General features: G+C 40.2%; 2 protein-coding genes across 2 annotated transcripts; one reads left to right on the forward strand and one right to left on the reverse strand.

Moving 5' to 3' along the window:
• Positions 1-2,481: 2,481 nt before the first annotated feature.
• LOC112088463 lies at positions 2,482-3,030 on the forward strand. Its single transcript, XM_024158747.1, has 2 exons — positions 2,482-2,874; positions 2,941-3,030. The coding sequence occupies exons 1-2, from the start codon at positions 2,482-2,484 to the stop codon at positions 3,028-3,030; spliced, it is 483 nt and encodes a 160-aa protein (XP_024014515.1).
• Positions 3,031-7,777: 4,747 nt separating this feature from the next.
• On the reverse strand, positions 7,778-9,475 carry LOC112088464. The gene is made up of 4 exons (XM_024158748.1): positions 9,469-9,475; positions 9,057-9,304; positions 8,385-8,954; positions 7,778-8,290 (listed from the first exon to the last, which is right to left on the reverse strand). The coding sequence occupies exons 1-4, from the start codon at positions 9,473-9,475 to the stop codon at positions 7,778-7,780; spliced, it is 1,338 nt and encodes a 445-aa protein (XP_024014516.1).
• Positions 9,476-14,353: the final 4,878 nt, after the last annotated feature.

A 14,353-nucleotide genomic window follows, 5' to 3' on the forward strand; every position in this document is an offset into this window, starting at 1 on the left:
TCCCTTCCTCATCTTCCGGAGCCTCTCAGGTTCCGAATACCGCGGAGCCGTCTCCACCACCGCCTCCACCACCGCCTCCACCACCGCCTCCTCCACCGGCTCCCGAACCGGTACCCGCCCCGGCTGCCGAACCGGTACCCGTCCCTCCTCATCCGTATGCCCAGTTTACGGTTGAGGATTTACTAGCCTTACCGGGACGGGGGGCTTTACGACGTCTGGTTCCCGGAAAAGCGGAACCAGGCTCTTATTGGTAAGTAAACTTTTTTGTTTTTTATAGTTTTTAAATTAACGCTTTAATTTACTTAAGGGAGGGATGTAATAATTTTTTTTTTTTTGTGTTCATAGGTTTACTTTGGATAATTGTGTCGGTCGGAGCGTTTCCGACTGCATTAAGAGTCATTTCGTGGAGCCGCACTACAATTGGAGCAAGGTGTCGCAAGAGACGTGCGACACCTGGTACAAGTGCTTCGCGGTAATATTTTTAAATATTATTTATATCATTTTAAATTGTTTTAAATTTAATTAATCTTACTTTTATATTGTTTATCTAATTTTTTGTTTTCTTTTGCAGCAACGGTGGAACTGGGACATCGGGATCAACGAGACGGTCCGCGATGCTTTCGTGGAAAAGGCGAAGAAACGCCTAGTCAACACCGTTTCCGATTGGAAGCGGAAATGGGAGACCGACGGCGACGACGCAAAGCCGAGCTCCATGTCCACTTGGTGTTGGAACGGATTGAAGGCGTATTGGGTGGACCCGCATGCCCAAACCACCGCTGCTAAGTGTTCGGCCGTCCGAAACCGGGTCGATCCGGTGACTGGTGAGAAGTTAGTGACCCCGCACACTTCTGGCCAAGTATCTTTTGCGGGAAGACGTCTCATGATGGTAAGTAATTAAATATAATTTATTTCATTATTATTTTAATTTTATTTATTACTATAATTTATTAAATATTTTTGACTAATAATGTTTATTAATTGGTAGGCCGAGGAGAACGGAGGAGAACTACCTCCAATGACGAAGCTCTTCGAGACCACTCACCGGAAGAAGGACGGGAGCTTTGTCGACGCTCGGTCCAAGGAGATCTACAATGCCGCTATGCAGCGGATCGCCGAGCGGGAGACCCAGGCCACACCTGACGGTACTATCCACGTACCGTTGACCGTCGCTGAGCAAGACCAGATTTTCGAAGAGGTATGATCTATTTCAATTTTTTAAAAATTTATTATATTTATAATTACTTAATAAATAATTAACGTTTTTATTTTCCATTTGTAGGTCGCTCCGAAGAAGAAGGGCCGAACCTTAGGGATGGCCTCTATTAGAGACTGTCCTGCCGCCACAGCTTCCGGATTCCACCGCCCGCAGGATCCGCAGCAAGTGGCCCAGAAGCAGGAGCTCACCGAGATCCATGATCTTTTCGACATCATTGCGGAAGCGGTTCCGCAGTTGGCCACCGCAATCCGAGCGAGGCAACAGCGAGCACGGAGGGTTTTTGAGACCGGAGCTACTTCCGGTACTGGACCCTCGGACCCGCAGACGCAGGGCGGTCAGACTTCGGCTCCGGTCCCAGCAGTGACGGGCGGTCAGTCTTCGGCTCCGGTAGTGCAGACGGAAAACGTCGGTCCAGCAGCGACGGGCGGCCAAGACGGAGAGCTTCCTCGTGACGTCGATCTCAACCTCGACGATTACGACTTTGTATAGATTAGGTTTTTTTGTAAAAAACAATTTGTAGTAATTTTTTTTTATTTATAAATTATTTTTGAATTTAAATTTCAAATTTTTTCTATTTTTAATTTTTTTATTATTTTAAAAATTCATTAATTAAATTAAAATCGAATTAAATAATTAATTTATTAAAATCGAATTAAATCGAATTAATCGACGTAAATTCATCGTAAAGTTACGTCGATCTAACGTCGAAAAATTTAACGACGAATTTACGACGAATATCTTTACGTCGGATTTACGTCGAAAATTTACGACGATTTAACATCGATAATTAAAAATTTATTTTTCCCTTAATTGAAATTCTTCGTCTCCTAATCGTTGTTAAATCGATGTAATTTTACATCGATTTTACGTCGTTCTTATGATGGAGTTATTTCGTTGTACATCCGTTGGAAATTTTACGTCGCATTTACGACGAATTGTTTCCGACGATTTTACGACGATTTTCCGGAGTTGGTAATTTTACGTCGCATTTACGACGAATTGTTTCCGACGATTTTACGACGATTTTCCGGAGTTGGTAATTTTACGACGATTTTACGACGATTTGGGTTTTACGACGATCGTTTTACGACGAATTGTAATTCGTCGTTAACTCGACGTAAATGTTCTTTTACGTCGAATTTACGTCGATATCTGCCGACGTAAAAGCCGATCTTTCTTGTAGTGGATGACCAGATGGTTTGCTAGCTCGCCGTAAGAAGTCAGCTAGGCATCGCGGTATTGTTACGCCAGAGGTTGATAAAGTAATGACTAAGTATATGGCGAACACAAAGGGTAGCAAGATCAATAGTGTATCTAGCTGGAGTATACAGATTGTTAATCGATTTGGGACTAAGAACAATGTTGTCTTAAATGACCGGAAGTGTACATGCCAGGCATTTCAGAAACTTAAAATACCGTGTGGACATGCACTGTTTGCAGCCGATTCTGTTGGACTTCCGTATGCGAGCTTAGTGGGAGATTGTTATAAAACTTCAACATGGGCGGAAACTTACCAAGGTGTTATTAATCCAGTGGGTAACCCGAATGAAGTAGATGTACCTATGGAGGTCAGTAGTTCAATTTTGTTTCCACCTAAAACAAGAAGACCTTCCGGCCATCCTAAGGAGTTGCGGATACCCTCCATTGGCGAGATTAAGGTAAAATTTGCATTGGATATGTAGTTACATTGACTGAAAGTAATGTAATGGTAAACATATATGCAGGGTAATCAGGTGTCAAAATCAGTGCCAAACAAGTGTGGACGGTGTCGGTTGTCTGGACACAATCGAAGCAGCTGCACAAATCCGATTTAGGAACAGTTACACTCAGTAGCCATTACCACTTTATTGCTTGTGGTGGATGTTCCCTTCTTTTGTTTGTTTGGATGTAAACGTTATTAGCCCTTGATGTTTCTTTGGGCGTGGATGAAAAACCTTGGACAACTGTTCCCTTTTGTAAACTTTTTTTGGTACCGTATTATGGCTTGTTATGAGTGGTACGGATTATATTGAGTGTGGTTTTGGTTTTGGTACCGTATTATGGGTTGTTTTGAGTGGTATGAGTAAAGTACGGATTATTTTCATTATTTTATGATGATATTGATCATGCAAGGCGTGACTGCGTTACAATTTGGAGTTTTCTTATAATAACTTAATGACTGGTGGATGGTTTATGGTAATGTAGTTGGGTATGTGTTTGATATATATTGGATAAAAAGTTATGGATACTAAAGATGGATGAGAAAATAAAAACCTATGAGGTTTGTCTTAAATGACAACAGTGCCCTCAAATTAGGTTTTAAGTTGTCTTTAAGATGTGAGGTTTGGTGTCGCCGCGCTGTCGTCTGTAAGTAGGTCATGACTTTCAGCTACAGCTTAAGCTCTTCGTCGAGAGAAAGCTTGAACGCAATGGAGTACGCAGATTTGTACGATGAGGGTATACCTAAAAAGTGCTACTGTGGGCAGCCTCTTTTGTTGGATACATCAGAGCAACCAGACAACCGAGGTCGTCGTTTTTTCAGATGCGAAATGAGAGAGGTATTTAATTGGATATCTCCGTTTTTTTACTTGGTTTTCTTTATATAAACACTTTGTATAATTTGAAAAAATATTAATCGGTAACCACCTTGAATAGGATGGTGGTTGCAATTTCCATAAATGGTGGGATGTAGCTGTTATGCAGCAGTTTACACAGAAAGAGATGAAGCTTGGATACCAAGCAGATCGGCTGAAGTACATTTTGACTGGTGACAGTGGCGACCTCGTAGATCCTCCTAAGGTTTGGCGAGATGTGGATCTTCTTCGCGATGAGGTCACTACGCTGAGGGTGTTGATAAACGAACTCAAAGATCTGCTTTCTGGGTGTCACGAAGACTACAATGACCTGAAGTCATCTGTTAGTGAACTTGAGAGGACAGGATACCGTGTCTTAAATATCAGAGGAGTTGCGGATGCTAAAGTGCTTGTGAGATTCGGGATAGTTGTTGGATTTCTGATGATCTTATATTTTCTGTTTTCTTGTAAGTCTAACTGAAGTGTGTAAGGCATAATCGGTTCCGTGAGTACTGTAGTTTGCACTGAATTTATCTTCGTAGTAGGCAGAAATCGTAGTTGAGTGCTTTGTGAACATTTTCCATTAAATGTTGGATTAGGTATTATTGTGTGCAATGTGTGAAATTATCCGATGACCCTTAAGACATATTCGATGTCTTACAATGTTGGTTTGTAGTTCTTCGATGTCCATGCTGTACGTATTCGTTATTATAAGAAACTTGGATACGAGGCGAATCCATATTAAGAGTATAAAACGTTAACAATTTTTACAATTGCATTTGAATTGTGCTGACTTGTATGTTTTGGAGGTGATGTATGTTAGCTTTTATGTATCCACGAGTTCAGGCACCACTATGTTAGAGTGTAAACAACGAAAGTGGATAGGTGAGATTACAGAATAAACTGGTTGAAGAGACGTTGTAATTGATGTATCATACATTAATCGTAATTGTGAGGATACAAATTTATGGATATTCCAATAGGTCACTAGTTCGGACCACGTTTTATAGGCCAAGAGGTGTGAAGTGTATTAGAGTGGATACAACCGGGTGGACAACGGTTAATGTGGATAAGGTTGCAATAATGTTATAACAAACGGAGAAGAAAGTAGAAAATCCGGAAAGTTAGTTCAGAAAGAGGAAATCCTAAAACGTACACCAGAAAACGTACACAGAAACCGAGTATTTAGAAGATATCAATACGGTGCACAGCGTAGACTGGACAAGTGGACAATCCGCAGTGAAGTGAGTCAGTTCTTACTCATTGAGAGGGTGCCGGAAAGTATATGGGAACCACTAAATGCTTATCGATATCCATGGCGTATTGCTTCCTGAAACCGTCTACCATTGAATCAGATATCTCGGACATTGCTGCGTCACCATGTGCGTGTAGCTCGAGAAACTTCAGTGTTACAGGACCACAGTCATCGCCTCTAGTGTTCTCATAAAGGCCAGTCACTCTAGTATACCTAAACGGTTGCGTTCCATATTCTCTTGGAGCTTCCTTTGGACACATCGTCTGAATAATGTGCGGCAGGAGATCTAGAACAGGTTGCAGATATTTATCCACCTTACGGTCGGCGTTAAGGGAGGGAAGTGGATCAAGGACCTCAACGAACCAGCAACGGAGGTTTATAGCAAGACCCACCCAATGCTCGTTATCCCAACACATTGGTGCATAAACCGTGTCCACGTCCAGAAGCCATGTTTGTTGTTCGGCCTTCACAAATGCTGTTAGATGGTCATCCCATCTAATCTTATCCTTGTTTTTAGCAGCTTTCCAAGAACGATACTTGCCTTGTAAGTGGTTAATTAACCATGGAGACGCAAAGCATGCTTGTTCTGCTTGTAAAATACGATTGTGACGTGAACCGAGGAATGACATGAGCACCTCCATGTGCTGTATATGGAAGAACAAGTAAGTGAACATGAAATGAATGCATTAAAAAGGTAAAGAGAGTGATACTTACAAGCGTTGAAATCCATTTCTGAGGTGTAGCAAGGTTGAGGATGAATTCATTGTCGAAGGTAAAGTTATCCGCAGTGGTGTGTTTTCTGCAAATCGTGATAGAAACTGGGTTAGGTTTGTCTATAACCATTAAGGAAGATAGATATCTGTGGATACACTTACACTTTAATGCAATGGCGCAAGGTGTCGTGGAATAACTTAAACTCTTGTTCATCAACACTTTGCAGAAGGACTGTAGACGGCGACGTAACTTTTTCCCTTAAAGCCACAGCTAAACGTTGCTCCTCGTCTGAGGGCGAGTGCTGGACCCTCTGCGGCGGTGGAGATGAATCACTGACGTAAAGTACTTCACCGTCAGCTTGACCTTGCAATAAGTGAGTGAACTTGTAAATAGATTAAGACGCTGACCAAACAAGTGTGGTAAGTTTGTGTATACCTCCGATGTTTCAAAATTGTCGTTCTTCGGTTGGTGAAGTTGGTCTTTTACTGGGTCGTTTGATTTGGGTACTGTGTCACTCGACGGTAGGCTATTGCTCAAGGTACACGGCCGAATTGTTTCTGGAACATGCGAGACCAGTACAGGATTGAGTGACATCGGTCAGTGGATAGAACACCTTCGGTAATTACTTCACGAGTTTCCACTATGGTATCCACTGGTGGGTGTCCATCCTGATCTGGACGATCGGTGATCATTAGAGTTGGCTGCGTCGCTGAATCCAATTGGGGCGTAAGAGAGACGAAGGACTCAAAATCTGCATCATGTTGAACTTGCGATGTAGCACCCTTCTCCATGAGCTGCGTTTTGTGCATTTGCCCACTACTGTCGACTTGGAAGATGACTTGTCCATCAGCTGGTTCATCTTCGCCTATATCCATGACTGTTTGTCCATCAACTTGTTCTGATCCATCTTTGCCTGTATCCATGACTGTGTGTCCATCAGCTCGTTCATCTCCTCCTATATCCATGAATGTTTGTCCATGATCTCTATCGCCTATATTCCATGAAAACATGGATTGATCTGTGGTAGTTCCAATTTTGTTCTCCGCATCGTGTACCCCCGAGTGGACGGGATTTAGATGAGCAGTTTCAGGGTGGGAGGAACCAGTGGCCAGACAGTTTGCTTTTGTTGTAAGAAGCCTCGGTTGGTCAATAGCCTGATAGTACAATGATGGTTGTCACACCCTCGAATCATGTCTAAAAATTCTAAATCGAAATGAAAACATGTTAAAATGTAGATACCTTGAGTTTTGCATTTTGGAGTCCCACCTCATCGTCCTCTTTTATGTCTTCAAGTACTTTGGAAATGCATCCATCTGCGTAGTCGACACCAGGCTGGAACTTGCAAAACGAAAACGTTAGAGGAAATGTATATATTATGCCACGATGGTATGTTGATTCTAAACATGAGTTTCTGGAACGTTACATTGTGGTAGAGGAAAGGCCCCAATTGCGTTAAGAAGGGAATAGCAGTACTTTCGCTTACACTTTCCTGATGGATGACCTCTGTATGATAAATATAAGATTGCATCATTTTATAGATATAAGTAGTCAAGGTTAAGATGAGTAAAAGAAGTTAGGTATCTACCGAGTTGAGTGCCTTGATGTTCTGTACCGCATTGTGCAACATAGGAGGCGGGTGGAACGACAGCTTCCTCTCCAGGTTGTTCAGCTAGGAAGTCATCCATAATGGAGTCAGCGGCGGCGGGATTTTTATGACCATTTTCCTCTTGTCATTGACAGTCAGCGGCCGAATGATTTTTTTGACCATCTTCCTCTTGTCTTTGACAGTCATCGACGGGTGGTTCCTGTAAGGGAGACATTAAATTGTTATATTGTATAAGTGTAAAGAAGCTTGCCTAGATTGAGTGCTTTCAGAAATTACTGATTAATAAGATACTTACGGAGTCAATGAAATCATTATCGTTTCCATCCTGGTTGCCTGATTGGCTGGTTTCAGAATTTTCGGGTGTGTAGTTGTCTTCAGTTAGGCAGATAATTCGAGATGCAGACTGTAGAGGAGAATGATCGTATTGGGGAGTGTCACTTTTGCTGACGTCTGCTTTTCTGTCTGGTAGAATTGAGCCGTTGGGATGAAAGTTTACCAAACCGCACAGGCTTCCTTGCTCTGACTTTATCTTCCAGTTTTTGTACACGTAAGACCAACTGCTTAACCTGCGACAGCAGCCACTCGTTCTGGTTTTCGCATTGTACCTCTCTGCGGACGCAATACTCGTCGATGGTTTTCTGTTTTCGCCGACTCACATGCTTAGTCAATTTCTTCCTTGGGCGTAGCTTTGACGGAGTGTGAGGCTGCGAATGTTTTTTCTTACGATCTACAATGTGTCTTCGATGAACGCTTTGAACAGGTGTTGGGACATGAATCCTTAACGGCTCGGAAGCGTCTCCACCCGGCCAAACGTTCTTGATGAATGAATGCCTTTTGCTTACCAGCTCCATCAAGTAATCAACTTTCCTGTCCCGAATTTCATCATCCCATTCACCCCATCCAATCACATCGGGAGTGTGGACTTCTATAAGTGGATGGACAATCAGCTACCATCAAAGCCGAGAAACAAAAGTTTAGTCAGTAAAGGTAATACATCTGTAATGGAGATAAATTGGAAGAGCATTAAGAAAGAAGAGTTACATTGTCCGCAAACTCAACGTCAAGCACGTCCCGGATGGATAGAGAGTCGTTTTTGCGAAGTTTTACAGCATTCCACTCGAGTAGTGTGGGATGAGCGGAGTCATTAGGTAACTTTAAGGGGAGGGACGGGATGGCTTCGAATGCAACAAGTTGTAAGACAAGAGGAAAGCCTTGCATCCGAAAAGTGGATTGGTGAAGCAATTGCCTAAACGCTGTTACGGGGTCATCGACTTTGCCTGGAACTTTCTTCGAAGGACGCATACATGCAATGGTTTTAAGGAAGGATTCTCTCCCCCAAGGAAATGAGAGGAATGCATCAAGGTCCTCCAACATGCGAACATATCTAGGAGTGAGCTTGTGTATCTGTGTGTTAGCAACTAGTACGCCGTCCACAATTATAAGCAAAGCTAGACGAAGTCTTCTGCTGGTAGGCATATCCGGATCGGTTCTAAGCATGTAACCAATGTCAGCGAGAGTAGTCTTAGGATCATTGCCTATTAATTCTCGCCAGTAGTCATCCGGAACTACGTCAGCTTGCCCCTGAAAGTCGGGGTCGTAATCCTCAGGGAACTCGCCACATGGCAATCCAGTAAGTTAACCGAACTCCCTCAATCCAAAACGAAAAGGTTGTCCACCAAATACTATCCAGATCTCATATTTCTTCTTGCTAACAACTTGTCTGGTTAAGAGAGTGTGGATGAGCTTACACGATATAGGGCATCTGACAGCTGGGAGTTCAAATAGATGGCGGAAAGGGGAGTTTAAAATAGTTTCCAACTCTGGAGAACCTCGCAAGACATCAAGGAGAAAGGTAAGGGTGTCTGGCTTGGAGTAGACGTTGATAGGGTTGACTGGGAATCTGTCCGTAGCAAACAACCGCGGCGGTAAACGGTCGTCGCATTCATAGTCGGGAACTGAATCTGCAGACGAAATTTGGGATGGAATTTATAAAAAAAAAAAGAATACTAAACGGTAAACAATACTGAAACCGAACAATAACAGGAAATCTACTATAAAGCAAACTCTCGCGCATGAACAAACAAAACGAGAAACTAAAGAGTTCTTCGAACGAGAGATCCTATACCTGACATATTCGGAATATGAGTTATAGTGGAAATTGCCAAATCTCGATGAAGGGAAAGGGCTACAGGATGACAAATGAGCGATGGAGAAGCAAAAAACTGTTTAATTTTGAGGCGAGATGGGATCGACGGAAGAGATAGTAAGACGCCGGCGATAGTGGAGAAGAAGTAGGGTTTCGACGGAATAGAAAGAGGAGAGAAATGATTTTACAGAACGGTAAATTAGAGGGTAAGTTAAAGTGCGATCGGGAAATGGTAAGTAGTTTTAAGGGCAGAGATGTCTTCTCACTTTGGAAAAGTATACCAATAGTTGGAAGTGTCTTTCTTTGTAAAACAAAAGACATAAAGTGTCTTATTGTGTAATTGTTTCTATTATTTAAGGCATTGTTTAAGTTTTTATTTTAGTTTAATAAATAGTCTTTTAAGTGGCACTTCGGTTCTCTCTATGTTCTGTCATCCTCATCTTTCACAGAGAAATAATTTTTTCTCAAATTTTTCTGTAAATTTCCGATTAATATCAGATTAAATTTCTGATTCATCCGGAGCTAATAAATTCCGGCGAATCCGGATTTCTTCAGCTTAGTCCGATTAACTTTGTTTTTTGGTGTGTTAATAATCTTTCGATTAACGGATTTTTTGCTAGAGATATATATTTTCAAATTCTTTTTCTTATGTGAGTTTAATCATTTGCTAATTCTTAGTGGAGTGAAGGATTTCATCAAGTTGAAGGATTTATTGATCTTTTCAAGGTTTAAAACAGAAGGTTTTTCGTTTTCGGATCTCTCATCTTCTTCTCTTTCTCCGGCGACTTAAAGTTGATATTAGATCTATTCTCTTTAATCGTTATGCTCGATCTTTCTGTTTGGAGAGAAATAAATCTCTACCTCAAAGGTTAAGCCAGAGTTTCTCTTACAAAATTAAGAATCATGTGTCGATTAACTTATAGATTTGGTTAAGGCAATTTTGCTGTCAAATCATATAAGTTTCTCGTTGGTTTATCTCGGCGATTTGGGGAAGATTCATCCATTATAGCTGGTGAAATCTGAAGAGGAAGATGTTGCGGTGGTGCAATTTAGTATTTAAGGAATTGAAGTTCGCGGCAACTGACGGTGGTGTAGGAGATCGAAGTCTACCAGAGTTTTCCAATTGATTTTGAGGCGGTGCTGTTCGAGCTCCTTCATCCACGACACGTGTATGCTCTTTTGTTTAGTTCCAGGCCTGGGCACGGAACAAGTACTTGCTATTTTTGGTATACTTGATATTTGACCCGCTCCATTCAAGTATCAAGATATTTATACTTGTACTTGATCCGTTAATATCAAGTACTTGCAATTTTAAGTACTTTCCAAAAAAATTATTACTTGCAAGTTACTTGCCTTGTCCGGTTACTTGTAAAAATACAAGTAAAATACTAAAAAAATTAAAATATTGGTCATATTAAATTGAAGTCCATGATAATATATAATATTTTAACTTTTGAGTTTTTGGAAAGCCTTAAATATTGAAGTTTAGCTACTTATTTGTCTTTTTATAAGAAAACTCTTTTTTGTTATGTTGTAATCGATGTGGGATAAAATTTAAAAGAAATCAGAGATTGGAAACGAGTAATAAGTCAACAAGACCAAATAGTAACTTTTTTTTAATACTTGATACTTGTCTTATACTTGTAAGTAATTTTCTTAAGATATTTGATACTCGACTTGATCAAAACAAGTAGTACTTGGTTTTACAGGGCAAATACGGGTCAAGTAACGAATACGGGACGAGTACCAAATAACTGTGCCCAGCCCGTATCATTACACGTGTTTGTTGTATTACCTTGGGTTTTATTGGGCGTCGACTTAAACTATTGTATCACATGTTCTTGCCTTTGATGGGCTTTCCATTTTAATGGAATGGCGACAAAAAAAAAGGTGGCACTTCGGTTTTTAATTTGGTTTTTGGTGATCTCAGGTTTCTTATTACGGTTTATCAGTTTTAGAAAAATTTAAACCATATAAAAACCACATACATTATGGTTTGGTATTTTCTTATAAAATTTAAACTATATAAATAAAATTTGCAGTTCGGTTCAAATTCGATTCGGTTATAATTTTTTTTAATTAATTCCATAATTTTCACTCATGAGAGATAGAATGATCAGTTTCTTATATAAAATATTTGAATATTTAGAAGATCAATTATGACTTGTGTAGAAGAGTAAGACATCACACAAGTTTAAAAAATAGAAACAAATGTTCACAATTGTTTTACGGCCAACAATTGTTGTGTTTGTTTTATTTAGGATTTCTATTATTTTGTAGATTTTTTTAATCTTAAATTTTAATTTTATGAAAGATTTAGAAATTTATAATGAAAAGTTCAATAAAAAATAAACTCAGATTAAACTAAAAATATATAGAATTATTTAAATATCGCGAATTAAAAATTTTGGGAAAGAAAGAATTAGAAAACCTGTTTTCTCTCTCGCAACTCTAGAGTAATTTTCACAACCACCAGATCTTCGTGATTCTCCGGCAGACATCGGCTGTACTCTTTATTTTTCTCTATTTTTAGTTTGTAAACTTGGAATAAAACTCATGTTTTCTCCTTCTCTTGTGAGAGAGTCTTATTTGTGCGATTCACGCACTTGCTTTCTCTTCCTCCTGAGGAGCATTGTTTGATAGTTGATTTCCTGTTTCTATGGGTCAATTCTGTCGGTTTTAGTCCGCCTGAGTGAAATCTCTGTCGGTTGGTTGAAGTTATCCCCTTCGGATGATTTCCGAAACTTGAAACCACCTTGGAATTTTATCTCTTTAAATGTTATTCAGGATTGTTTCTTCAGTTTCTATCTTAGTTCCTTGTCAAATTGGAGTGATCCAATACGATGTCGATTGCAATAATTCATTGCCTTTGGTGTGAATGATGCATTGATTACTTTTCAAAAGGATGTGTGTACTCAAGCAGCAATATTGACATGGTTTGTTTATGTTGATGTTCTTTTAAATTTGAAGAAACTTTTGATGTGCATGTGTGTCTCCATTGTTGGTCGAGGATCTTCTTCGTGGGAGTCGTTTTCAGGTGGACGACCATTATGATTTCAAAGAAGACTCTGGTTCGTGATAAGGCTGAAGGCTTTCTACAGATCAAATCTGGAGGAAAACAAAGTCAAATTTCTTCAAATGACTTTGATATGGAAGCGTTAGGTATCTAAATGTCAATTTTCAGTACTATTACCAGAAGTATTGGGTTTTCTCAGGCAGTGTGCGAATTGGAGGTTCAGCCAAGAGATGCTACATGTTGGGACAAATTTGATCCTTCCTACGTGGACGAATCCACCGCAGCGAGAGTAATGCAACCGCGGCAAAGCCTTCATTCCCCATGGTCACACCTCGCGCGACTGCAGCCAGACATCACCGACTTAAAAAGCTCATTTCTGAAACCCAAGTCATTTCCCAACCTCAATTCCGGAACCCTAGAGACCTTGGAGTATTGAAGACTATAAATACTTGTCATTTAGGTCGTTTTTAGACATCACCTATCATACTTTTACAAACCCTTTTTCCGGCCGTTTTACGGAATTTTAGAGAGAATTCTTCAACTCTGAATTCATCAATAGAGAAACTTTCTTTAATCTATTTTCTTTACTGTTTTTGATTGCTTCCATTAAAACCAATGATGATGTCGACCTCAGCCATGGCTGAGTAGATCCCGAGTTAGGCATAGGGTTCCCGAAAGGGGCTCTCATAATCTATTAAGACATCTAGGTTTTTAGATCTAGGATTTAAACTATGTTCTCTTTTTATTCTCATCTTTAATGCATGTATGCTTGATTGATCACCTCGTATCTGATCTAGATAATTAGTGTTGTGAAAGTTTTCATTAAGTATCCGACCTAGAATGAAACAGGCGATTTTTCCGTAGGAGTAGAAACCTGCCTGCGGCGAAATCGTGAGTACTGACGAGTCCTGTGCAGCTCTTGCATTTTCTCCCCTCCAGAGCCAGAGTGGAAACCTACTGGTCAGGGTTGCGAGAAACAGTTTGTTATGATCACGACGGTGACGTAGTCATACCGCCGAACTCTAGCTCTAGAACCCTAAAATTTTGATATCCGTCAATCCCAATCTAAAATCCCTAGTGTTGAAACCAATTATGATCCCCGTGGAGTTCCTGAAAGTCCAGCGTTTTTAGTCATAGTTTACAAACCAATCGATATTTACTGGCTTTCTTAGATCTGCATTTTATTTGTTTTAGTTTGAATTTTACTTGTTTCAATTGCTTCCATTTGATTCTCTACTTGCGTTTTAGGATAGATTTATTTGCTTTCTTTAGTTTTAGTTAAATTTGTGACAAACAACCAACCCCTAAAACCGATTTAGTCTAGACATAAACTTAGAAACCGTAGAAAAATACTAGGCACACAAATCCCTGTGGATTTGATCCCTAAGTACTACAACTGAGTAGATGTGCACTTGCAGCTTTCATTTGTTTTTATTAAGGGTAAAACCTGTTCTCTCACCTCGCAGCACATCAAGTTTTTGGCGTCGTTGTCGGGGATTTGTTTCGCTGTCCTTTTTATTTTTCTTGTTCTAATTTCTGTTCTAAACATCTGATCTCTAGTTCCTTCTTAAGTTGCTGAATTATCTTTTCCTTCTTTTGTTTTTCTCTGAATTGCATGAATACCAGACGCAGACATGTATCATGATATCTCTTCTAAATCTGTTGCTCTTTCCAATAGAAAAGGGGTTCACACTTTTTGCTATCTCAAGTTTCATGATATCTCTCTAGATACTTGTAGTTCTTGAGCTGAGGCATTTTTCAGTCTTCCGACCATATTCCAGTCATTTCACTTTACTCACTCTCCTCACATTTTTTTCATTTCGGTTCTCCTCCACGGTGGTTCCTAAA

The sequence above is a fragment of the Eutrema salsugineum genome, unplaced genomic scaffold (assembly GCF_000478725.1).
Source record: "Eutrema salsugineum unplaced genomic scaffold, Eutsalg1_0 scaffold_14, whole genome shotgun sequence".
Taxonomy (NCBI): Eukaryota; Viridiplantae; Streptophyta; class Magnoliopsida; order Brassicales; family Brassicaceae; genus Eutrema; species Eutrema salsugineum.